This window comes from Manis pentadactyla, chromosome 14, assembly GCF_030020395.1.
Source record: "Manis pentadactyla isolate mManPen7 chromosome 14, mManPen7.hap1, whole genome shotgun sequence".
NCBI classification, from domain to species: domain Eukaryota; kingdom Metazoa; phylum Chordata; class Mammalia; order Pholidota; family Manidae; genus Manis; species Manis pentadactyla.
Genome location: NC_080032.1, coordinates 12781885 through 12794056, shown reverse-complemented (window position 1 = coordinate 12794056; position 12172 = coordinate 12781885). Strand labels below are relative to the sequence as shown.

General features: G+C 51.3%; 1 protein-coding gene across 1 annotated transcript; it reads right to left on the bottom strand.

The window, feature by feature from the left end:
• Positions 1–276: 276 nt before the first annotated feature.
• MMAB (metabolism of cobalamin associated B) lies at positions 277–12011 on the bottom strand. Its single transcript, XM_036904028.2, has 9 exons — positions 11838–12011; positions 10631–10692; positions 8892–8985; positions 6105–6162; positions 5064–5136; positions 4732–4829; positions 4347–4411; positions 2590–2649; positions 277–686 (listed from the first exon to the last, which is right to left on the bottom strand). The coding sequence occupies exons 1-9, from the start codon at positions 11957–11959 to the stop codon at positions 587–589; spliced, it is 732 nt and encodes a 243-aa protein (XP_036759923.2). The 5' UTR covers positions 11960–12011; the 3' UTR covers positions 277–586.
• Positions 12012–12172: the final 161 nt, after the last annotated feature.

Sequence of the window (12172 nt, the reverse complement as noted above, 5' to 3'; positions counted from 1 at the left end):
TCCTGAGGCTTCACCTGTCAATCTCAGCTGTCCTCCCCCCACATTTAGGTGGTGATGGGTGGCGCAGAGGTAACTGAACTTCCAAATCCTGTCTGCCTTCCCACTGTAAAGGACGTTTGAAGCCCCTTTGGCACAGGTAAATCACAATTACATTTCCAAGGGCCACTGTTACCATCCCAAATCCATGCCCAGCCCAAGCTGGCAGTGGAAGGGCGCGATGACTCTCTCTCTCTCTCTCTCTGTCTCACACACACTCACAGCTCAAGCTTTTCCCACTTTACTTTTTCCCACGTGGCTTTATTTGCAGCATTTCACTTTCCTTTTCTGCAATACTGGATTTATCCCCACTTCCAAGACCAAGGAGATCCGCAGGGTTGGGGCAGAATCGTCCAACAACCAGGCTCCTTGAGAGAGGTGGCAGGGGGTCTGACAGGAAGCCCAGTCTGGGCAAGAGCAGCTTCCAGCCCCCGCTGGGTGACAGCTCCAGGAACTAGGACTCAACGCACAAGCTCTTCTCTTCACTTGTCACCACGGTGCCGGGGGGTGGGGTCCACAAAGCTCCCCACTTCCATTGTTTCCAAGCACCTCAGGCTTGGCCTGACGGGTCATTTTTCTTGTATACTTTTTCTTGATTCCCCTCCTTCATGGCTGCATATCTGGCTACCGTGAAGAGATAGTCACTGAGTCTGGAGGGGCACAGAGAAGCAAAAGGAAGGATTTGAAATGAGAGATCAATGCTAACTGGGTCCTTCCCACATTAGCCTTCGAGGAGGAAATATAGATCACATGCCCGAGAAGCACCGGACATGACAGCGGCTGCTCGGCCAACTTGGGCTTGATGGATGACACGCAGGGCCAGTTTCTGTGAGAGCCAAGCGCCCAACTCTGGCACCAGGGCCCATGGTTCCTGTAGGACAAGGCTGCTACCACCTGATCTCACAGGGCTGGCGACTTTAGGCCACTCCCTGGGCTGGTTTCTGCCCCTTCCAGTGACCAGGACTGGTGCCTCCCCAACTGAAGCATGCACACAAGTCACTTGGGGACCCCAGTGGCATGCAGATTCTGATTTGGGAGGGCTGGGCAAGGCCTGGGATTCAGCAGGTCTAAACTGCACCCAAGAGACCCTGCTTTGATTAGAGGGGGCTCACAGCAGGGTTCTCAACCTTGGCACTATGACCTTCAGGACCATTCTTGGTGGCTGGATAATCAAGGTAGGGTAGAGGGTCTGTCACATGCAGTGTAGGACAATGAGCGGCATGCCTGGCCTCCACCCATTCGATGCCAGGAGCAGCCCCACCCAGCTGTAACAACCAAACTCGTCTCCAGACTTTGCCACGTGTCCCATTTAGAAGCACTGGCCTAGAATATTCTAGTGGCTAGACCCTGGTCTCCCTCTCCCTTGTGTCTTTGAACCACTAGTGATGGGGTGTCAGGGCACAGGTGAGGGTAGAGAGAAATAGAAGAGGAGATGCCTGCCTTGAAGGGGCCTGCGGTGAGCTCACGAAGCCCCCACCTCTTGGCTGTCCGACACTCTTCCTTCTTTTCATGCTGAGCACTCACCCCCACTGTCTTCCATCTCTCCCTGCCCCAACCCTACCCCCCGGGGCCAGCTCCACACCAGGTCCTGTGGGTCCCTGGCCCACACCCCCGCCGGGATTAGGTGTCCCTCCTCCTCACACCTGGCTGTCTGAGGAGGGACAGTGGAAGAGATTCTTCCCTGGCTGTCTCCCTCTTCTGGGGTGGGGGGTGACATGCTTGATTCTCAGCTGCTCAGTGATGCCTTATTTGCTGAGGGAACGAACTGACTTGGCCCATACACTACAGGATCAGGGGTTCCTGCTGTGGTAGTAATGGAACATTCCCCAATCTCCATGGGCCCCAGTCCCCTCCCAGGAAGAAAGGAGCAGGTCAGGTCCCGTGAAAGCACAGTGGGAGGAGTGACCCCAGTTAACAGGCCAGATGCCAGCTGTGAGGTCACTTTCTGGACACCCAGGACAGCTGCCAGGGGTCCCTCAGCTCCCAGCCTTGCCCACACAAGCTGCTGTAGCCAAGGCTGGAGCAAAGTCCAGCAAAGCAGGCCAACCGAGCCATGGCCCTGCTGCAGAGGCTGACCATGAGGTTGCAGGAGCCTCCCTCCTCCAGCCCAGCTACCGGGACCTGCACCAGGGCTCTGGGCCCACGTGGTCTGAGCTGGCTTTGCAGGGCTGTCTCCTCTCAGCTCACACTGCCACGCCGCCATGCAGGGAGGGGGCCTGAGGGGGCCTGACTCCTGCCTGGGCTCCCTGGTAAGTCACAGCCACAGTACCTTCTGAGGCCTCCCGGGTCACCCAGCCTCCAAGTGGGCCCCTTGCTCCCATGCTGTCATCTGTCCTTACACTTTATAGCAGCCTCTCCCAAGACCTTCAGCTCACTAGGAGGGACAGGGATGGTACCTGCATTGCCCTCAGCTATGTCCCCCTGCCTGGCACATAGCAGATCCTCAGTGAGTACAAAAGGAATGAATGAGTGCAGGAGGCCCGTGTGTTGTTACTTCCCACAATGTGCCTAGTTTTTCAGATGAGAGAGACTCTCCCAGTTCCATCAAAGTACCTGTTTAAGAATTTGGCCACGTTTGTGTCCGTCTCACCCATCTGGACAAGAGGCACCACGCTGGAAAGGCAGGAAACAGAGCATCACGGGATGGCCACACCATGGGACCCAGGGCTATGTCCAAAGGTAGCACCTGACAGCGCACTGCAGCTTGCCCTGGGGCTCCTGGCAGTCTGTGCACAGACCCTCCAGACAGTAGAGTGCTGGCTGCCAAGCAGCGACATGGCAGGCCCTTGCTGTGCCCTTCAGGCACCTACCCTCGGCTACATAACCCTTGCTGGCAGGTGCTCCCCAAACCCAAGTCCCTGCCCAAGGAGCTTTCCACCTTCAGGGTCCCATGTGCTTGCCTCCACCTCCCTGCCTGGGGTACTAAGGACCCAGCCTCTGCTTGGCCATTCCACAGTTAGGCCTTTGAAGTTGTCTCCAGTTTTTTGCTGTTATGACCACTGCTTATATGGATGGCTTTGTACAAATGACTGTTGCTCTCTTTTGAAGCCAAGGCTCACTCTTACCCAGGATCCCTTTGGGAACCACTTGGGCCCAAGAGCCTTTCATGAAGAAGGAAGCCTTTATAACATGGGGCTCTGGACAGAGCTCAGGTCTGGACCAGATAGACCTGGGCTTTGTCAGACCATGTGGGTGGCCCTGGTCATGATGTCACCTCTCTAAGCCTCAAATTCCTGTCTCCTGTAACTGGGGGCTGCCATCACTGCTCTCCTAAGGTTATCACGAGGAATCAATGAAATAATGAATATAAGGTGCCTGGCACAGCCCTACCTGTTATATAAAAGTAAGGCTTTACTTCCATTTTTTCGTAAAGCTGGGGGGCAGCCTGGTCTATGAGTGGCATAGATGGAGATTTTGCAATAACTGATTTAAAGTTTCCTTAAAAGGCTGCCAGTAGCTTTAGAGGGTCCTTCTTTTCCCTGACTTTGAGTTAGGGGTGTTGGGCAGCAGGTGGCTTGTCTCCTGACAGCTTCCACCTGGGCATCCCCAACCACACAGGTCCCTCTGGGCCTTCTCTACCCAGCAGCCAGCAGGGTCTTTTCATGTCACCCCATGGCCTAAAACCCGCCAACAGCTTTCTGTCACTCTCAGAATGAAGGCAGACCTTCTGGGTCTAGAGGCCCTGCTGAGCCTGGCCTGGGCTCAGCCCCTGGCCTCATCGTGCCCCGCATGGGGATCCAGACACAGCTTCCTTTGTCCTTTCAGTGCAGACTGCCACCTCTGCCCTTGCTGCTCCCTTGTCCTGGACACTGTTCAACACACCCTGCCCCCCTAATCCTTCAGCAGCTGGCTCACACAGCATGACCAGGAGGGACCCTGCCCCGTGCCCATGCCCCTCTCACAGCCCTTCTCCCAATAAGGGGTGCTCACCTCATGTCACTGCATTTACATTCACCCCCAGGGGTGGGGGGCGCTGGGGCACAGGGGAGGGAGAATTTTCAGTTAATACTCCTTTGACTTTCATACCACATTGAGTGTAATAAATAATCAGCTAGACCCACTAGGACCTCCCCGACCTGTTCACTTGTAATTGCGTTTCTCCATAAGCCCTGTTCTTGATGTGTAGTCACATCATCTGACATCTGGTCACAGATCACTGTTTGCCCTCCACAGTGTAGGGCACCGAGGGCAAGAGCCTGGTCTCGCCTAGCGTCCACCGGGCACCGTGACGGTGGACGGTCCCGGAGTGGCTGGACGGCACGGAGCTGACCCCGCCCCCGTCGGCCCCTCCCCTCGCCCCGCCCCCTTACCGTCGCTCTGCTCGGCGGCACACTGCCCGACAGAAATGCAGGGCGGAGCTGCTCTTGCCTCCAGACTGAAAGAGAAGTAGTAGCCTTGGCTGGAGCAGAGGGGTGGGCAGCTGTGCCCACTGCAGGGGAGCCCTTTGGATGGACAAATACACGGGACCTGCCCTGCAATGGGCAGTGTTCTGCCTCCAGGGCGCCCTGCCCGGCGCACCCACTGGGCACCCCCTCCAAAGTGGGCAGGGTTAGGAAAGTTGAGGGTATTTGGAGGGGACTTGGGGCACAGGGGGAGACTCCCATCACTGTTAAAAATTAAAGGGGGGGACTTATTCAACCCCCGTGTGTTTCTGTCAATACATTTGGCCCCAGGCTGAGGCTACCCAGTACCTACAGGCAGGATAAAAGTGGTGAGAGGAGGGAGCTGGCTGGAGTACTTGTCGATCCACTGCTCCAGCTCCAGAATGGGCCCTGCCTTGAACGCAGTGTGTTCTGAGGAGTCAAGGGGCAGGACACTTCCGTGAGACACATAACCCACTGGACTGTCACAGAACACCCCCCACATGCCTTCGCCTGGGTCCCTGCAAACCACTTCCGCTGGCTCAGAGGGTACCTTCTTGCCCAGGGTCTATGGGCCAGGCTGACAGGGGTCCCAGGTGACGCCCGGGAGAGAGCCCCATCCCAGGCCCCCAAAAGCACACACAGCAGGTTCACAGAGAGAATTACTTAAGTGAGCCTCCCTGGCCGAGGACTGCGGGGTCGCCAGGGCAGAGCCGATGTCCTGCAGCAAGCACTGGATCTGGAAAGCAACAGAAGGTACAAATGGATCTATTCGTGGTGGGCCAAGTAGCAATGACGTGTGTCCCTGTGCAGAGGTGCCACCTGACACGCTGGCAAGGCGCGCAGCTGCTGGCTTATTGGGGACTGTTAGAACCTTTAATTAGCTAGCATGTAAAGGCTAATTAACAAACTGTGTCTGAACCTTCAGCATGTCTGCATTGGACACCAGCCCTCTGGAGAGGGCGCTTGGTTCCTTTGGGACATCTGAGTTACACATACAGTGAGAGTCAAGTGCCCAGTGATGGTCACCCCAATCCTCTTCTCCCACACACCTAGGCCCTGTGAGGTCTTTTTCTTTGCTCTAAACTGACAGCTTTGGTTTCCTAAACTGTAACAGTTAGGCCAAGAGCCCAAATGTGACAGTGCTTTCTAAACCATAAAGGATAAGGATGTATGAGAACATGTTCAGCTGAGGTGTGTGGAATGTTCTGGGGCAGGATGCATGACTGGGTAAGGCCCGTGCTCTACCCCATGAGGGATAGGATGGAACAGGCTTGCTTGGAACAGAGGTGGCCTGCTAAGCTCTCCTGAAAGAACACCAGGCCCTGCATGACAAATGACCACCTCTGACTTTGTGCCCAGCAGGATAGGGGTTGTGCGGAGGGTGGGGTGGGGAGAGCACCCCTACCTCCAGTTATGACATCCAGAAATAACTCCAGCCATTGCCCAGTGTCCTTTGGGAAGGAGAATCGCCCAGTTTGAGGCCACAGTGCTTTACATTTCCCTCTCTAGTGCCATGGTCACTGCTCGCCTGTAAAGGATTATTTCTCTATGTCCCCATTTTATAGGTGAAGAAATTGAGATTCACAGAGGGAGAGTGACTAGCTTCAGGTCACAGAGAGAGGAGGTGATCGTCAGATGCCAAATCCAGTTCCAGCCACCTCAGGGATAACAAATCCTAACTTGGAGAGAGATGCTGTTACTCACTTTCTGAAGCTCTTCAGAAAATGGGTGGCCCTTTTCTGTGATGAATTCCATAGCAAACCTAGGAAGAGACATAAAAAGAATTTGCCTCTAATGTAATGTCCCCAAGGTTCTGTCTTCTTGTAAGACAATAGATTCTCAGGGGTAAGTCACTTAGCTAACTCAACAGCCCTGGTGTTATTTTTCTTATTGACAATAAGAATATCATAACCTTCTATCTCTCTGGTTAGGGGAGTTTGCTTCTCAAAATGCCTTTTCTTATACTCATTAACTCATCTGGTCAATTCCTTTTTCAGAGCCTGCTCTGGCTAGGCCCAGGCAATTCAGTGGTGAGGAAAAGTGATACAGGCTCTGTTCAACAGGACAGGGAGCCGTGAATGGGATCACATGACTGAATGTGATGCTTCAAACTGAGGTCAGTGACCTGAAGGGTGCAAGTCTTGGGAAATGGCCTCAGCTAGGGCTCAGGGAGGGCTTCCTGGAGGAAGTGATGCTGGAGGTGGGGCTTTGAAGGCTGAGTAAGAGTTCCCTGGCACTGCAGGGGATGTGGGGAAAGCAAAGTGCTGTAGATGCCAATTGGGACCCTGGCTCCCCCTCCTGCAGAGCTCTGCACTCCCTTTCTGTGCCAGTCAGGGCCCTGGCAGGAAACAGACAGTGGTGCATCCAAAGGGTTTCCAGAGGAAAGCTTTGTGACAGGACTACTGACAGTGTGGAAGTTACAGAAACTGGCAATGGATGGCAAAAGTTGACAAAAGTTAGCAAAAGCCTGAAGGAGGAAGGGAGTGGGGGTCAAAGGTGTTATGGATCCTGGAGAGCTGGATTCTTGGTGGGAGCCCCCTCTGGGAGCCATGCAGCTTAGCCAAGAGCAGGTAGAGATCCCAGCCAGTGCCAGAGCCACACACAGCTGGGGACCAGGGCAGTAAATACTCCCACACCTCCCTCCACCCACTGTCTGATCTCCTGCTGATGCCTCCCAAGGCCGGACCTGCCCATGAGCAGAGGACAGGGAAGCAGGTGGAAGACTCACCAGGTGATAAAGGCCAGCCTGGGCACAGAGGCAACGAAGGGTGGAAAATAGCTTTGAAAGGGCAAAGAAAATCAGGGAGGGCATCTTCCCAGCCTGTCTTACAGTTAGAACTAAGCAAAAATGTAATTAGTGATGTGGTGTGGTCTTCCCCTCTGGACTGCAGAGAAGGGCTGGCTAGGCCGGGACACGGTCTGTCTTCATCACAGCAGTGTCCTCATGCCCGGCACAGAGTAGGTGCTCGAGAATATCCGCTCCCTGAGGATGTTCCTGTACTGCAGGCCAGCTGCAGGCCCCCCTTGGTGCTTGCTCCATCCCAGCTCCACCACCTGTCATTGCCCCTTTAGTGTCTGCCCAGCCCTGACCCTGCCGACTCCAGGCCCCTTGAAGGCAGGGCTGAGGCTCTTTACTTAGCAGGGGCTGGCACATGGAGATGCTCAATCAGTACCTGACAAAGGAAGAATCCACACTGAGGTGTCCCCAGTTTCCTGCCCCACATCAACTGAGAGGTGATGGTTGCTGGTTTACTAATTCTAAACAGCTGATGCCAGAACACACCTTCCTACACACACCAAGGGTCAGGCTTCTCTACTCTGCTGGCAGACTGTCTCCCTTATCTGTCCTGAACATCTCACCTAGGCAGGCCCATTATTAAGAAAAGGTAGCCAGGAACAGTAAGTTTCAGTAATAGCAATAATTTTAATAAGAACAGCTAGCATTATTACTACTTGGGCTAGGCACTGTCTTAAGGGTGAAACATGGAATTATCTTATTCAGTCCTCATACAAACCTAATGAGGTGGATATTACTGTGGTCATTTGACAGAATAGGAAACTGAGGTTCAGAGGCCAGGTGATTTGTCTGAAGTCATACAGCCAGTCAACAGTGGTAGAGAATTTGAACAAGGTCTGCCAGATTCCCATGACCTTCATCCACAGGGCCATGTCAGAGGTCGCAAACCAGCGTTTGAGATAACTGCCGCTCACACTGTTGGCAGCTTGCTGAGCATGGTGGATTACACTGCTGTTCTCAAACATTTGCTGCCCCTCACACCCCACTGCTGTCAGGTGTGTCTGTGTGACTGGGACTAGACAATGAAATGTGAGCAGATGTGATGTGTCCCTTTGTGGAAACTTCTATGAGCTTTAGCATGCATGATCTCTTCTCTCTCTGCCACAATTGCTGATATTGTTCTAGACAGAGGCTGTCAGCCTGGGTCCCAGAATGATGTCACATGGAGCAGAAACACATTCAACCCATGATGGGCTTAAAGAAAGAGCAAGAACTATACCATAAGCCATGGGATTTGGGGGCTTTTGTTCCTCAGCACAGCCTGGCTAATCCTGACTATTTCCCTGAGTTCACCTTCTAAACTCTGGCTGTGGATATAGTTATTTAAAGCACAAGACTCACAAAAGGGATCACAACTAATGTCCTGTGTACTGTGCTCAACTTACCTCTTTCAACTGAAATGTGCGCCTCAAATGGCACACACATACTTACCTGAATATTGAGAGGAGCCAGGGATCGAGGGGCCAGACATCTTCACACCACAAGGGACAAATGACAGCAGAGGCAGACAGGCCAGAGGGAATGGCATCTGCAGCCCAGCAGCCTTGTGGGGCTGACCAGATGCCCTGTGCTTCCAGGCCAAGGCAGGTTCATTGAAGGCTGGCAGTCCCCAGGGCTAGCCAACACTCTCGAGAGCTTCACATTTACTAATACCCAATTCAAATTCAACATCAAGGCCAATCCTGTCTCCTTACCCAATGGCTGAACTTAATTCATCTGTAGTTCCCAAAGCTTCAAACACTTGGTTGTCTTTGGGTCTCCTTTCTCCAGTGAAGGTGCTAGAAAACCCTGTGAAAGAATGTTTAGCAGCCCAAATTAAGAATTTTTCCCCCAATATACTCTTTTAAAAAAACTTTCCAATTGAAGCATAACATATACACATTAAGGCACTCAAATCATAAGAGTACAAGTTGATGAATTGCTGCCAACTGAATATACCTCAGTGACCAGCGCCCAGACCAAGAAACAGAATATGACCAGCACCCATAGGCTCCCATGCACCCCCTTTCAGTCTCTACCCCCTCAAGAGTAACCACTATCCTCACTTGTTTCCTGATATGCTTTCATTTTAAACTTAACAGTCATGTAATAACCATCCTCCTAAAGAGATAACAAAAGATATATGTACATATATGTACACATTATGATTATATTTCACATAACATCAAAGTCCTCTATATCTCTCCCTAGCTCACATTTCTCACCTTTCTCCCCCAACCACTGAGAAATAGAAAACCTCCTCCTGACAGCCCAGGAGCTGGCCTAGAACTAGTCAGAAGGCTATGGGGCTGCCAGGTGCTGCTGAACTTGAATGACTTCACAGAACATCAGACAAGCCACTCTATCTATGACCATGATGAATCAAGGCCACTCCATAATCATAATCTGAGCCCACAACACTGTCCAAACTATAAAAATGACATAACATCCCCCTTTCCTGGTTAATGTGAGTGGCTGCTGCTGCTTTATCAATTACAGCTTTAGTCTCTCCTTGTCCCGCCCACCTCCTAGATAAAAGTGATTAAGATACCCAATTACAGAATTAGCCCAGCTTCCTGACAGCATCGAATCCAGAGCAAAGCCCCACTTCCTTGAACTCTCCCCACATCTCCTAATGCAAGCCCACTCCTGTAAGTCCTTTCCAACACCCTCTGAGCTGCTGCACTGTTCCCATGGTGTGCCATCTCCCTGGCTGTAATGAGCCAACTTTATCTGACCAGATAATCTCTGGAGGTCTTTGGATGGAAGGCATCAACACTACCTTCTGTTTGTCACGCCTATGCATATTTTCTTTTATTTTATTGTGGTAACATATACATAAAATTTACCATTTTAGTTATTTTTAGTATATAGCTCAAAAACATTAAATACATCCTATGTGTGTTTTTATACTTTTACCACTTAAGTATATATCCAAGAAACAATATATACTAGTGACCTGCATGGTTTTAAACTTTAGAAAAATACATCTCCTGATATATTCTTCTATATCTTACTTTTGTGGGTACATTATATACTTGTATTGTTTAAATTGCCAAAGTAATATATGCTCATAATAAAAAATAACAGAATAGAAAAGCATATACAGGCAACAAAAGCCCTTCTGTTCATTCCCCTCTCCCACAGCTCAACCTCTCTCCCAGGTAATAGTCCAATATAGAACCTTTCAGACTGTTCTGTGCACATCTGATCACACACATATATATACACACATACACAACTTTCTCCAAATAGGTTCTGATTATTTGGATTTTTCTACAATCTGCTTTTATCATCACTTAATATATCTTGAGCATCTTTCATTTCACACACATTTTGGTGATGTATACTGAGATCTGTCACATACTTTTTAATGGCTGCAAAGAATTTCGAAGAACTTTAAAAGGCAGTCTGCCATGTCTTTCTTTGCTTTTTTCACCTGATCCCACCCTACCTTTGTCTCCTGTTTTGGTATAAATCTTGGGTATCTTGGGTGTCTTCGAGGAAATCTGTGGCCTAATGAGAAATAGACATCAAGAGATGGTGAGTGGGGGTGGCTTGCACAATGAAGCTCCTCCTTCAACAGGTCCTAGCCTGCTGTAATCTGAGGTAGCACCTAGCACTCCTCCCCCGTGCTTGGACCTGACACCTTTCCCATCCATCTCAGTTAGTTTTAAGCCTTTTGTGGGCAAGCTCTGTCTCGCCCATATCTGCATCTCCACAGCAGCTGATATAGTGCCCTGCTCAATGCAGATGTGCGCTAAATATTCAATGAAAGAATTTATCGATCACTTTCCATAGTCCCTGCACTGTACTAAATGGACTACCATCTTTATCTCCTGGAATTATCCCTGGAATCATCTCTCAGCCCCAAAGGTAGGCACACGTATGACCTTCATTTTACTGTTGAGGAAACTGTAGCTAATAGTCGATGAGACTCAACATTCCTAGGTCACCCAGGCAGGAAGAGGTAGGGCTGGAAGTCATGCCCAGACCATCTTACTCCTGATCCCAAACTGTTAACCCGCTACCCTTCAGAAACTCTTACCCTCTCCTCCACCAAGTCAGGGTCTCTCGAACGGAAAAGTACTTGGGCTATTTCCATTCTATGAAGCTTCAAGTATACTCAGAAATGAAGAATTGCCAAAACGGGGATTGAAAACTGGCATTTTCAAATAGTTACATAATACCTTTAATACAGACTTCAACATTAAAATAAGACATTACAAAGTTATTCGGAGGTTAAGTTACTGGATCTATGAGATACATTAATCCATTATTCTGGTACTCTACAGGTCTGGGAAGGTGGTGGAAGTGTCAGGGTCTATGATGACAGCCATCTTTAGATCATGCTGGTGCCTCTGTGTCTTAAAGTATAAACTGTTTTGAAGACAGGTCAAAATCTGAACGAGGCCCCTCCTGGCCACATGGGATATGCCCTGCCCTTATGGGTGACAGCTGGGCTTCGTTTGGACTTGTCCAGTGCAAAGATATCTCGGTATCTGGCTTCCACGGCAGCGACGTTGCCATGGTGACGACAGGATTGAGCGAGGACGTCACCTGGCCGTTGCTGCAGTGACCTAACGGGTGTGACGTGACCGTGGCGACGACACCACACTTCACGGCAGGTGTCTGAGTTACCCTCCCAACCAGGAACTCACCTGTCCCCGTCTTCCACGCCCTGGGGGCCGTGGCTCTGCAAACGGGGATATAGTAGCCTGCCGCTGCCGGCGCCGAGGCACCTGCGCAGGGCAAGGTGGCCTCCGAGGCCCCACACAGCCATGCACTGCGTCGCGCGTCAGGGCTGACCCCGCCCGGCTCCCGTCCGGGTCGTGGAGACTCCACCTACCGCCGGCCGCACCACCTTTCAACCACCATTTTCCATTGGCCCGTGGCTCTCGCCCGAGGGAGGGACAGTCCCAGAGGCTTATTTTCCATCGGTTCATGGGAGGAGCTGGGCGGGGAAACCAGTGGCGGCTTGGTTGCAATTCCTATT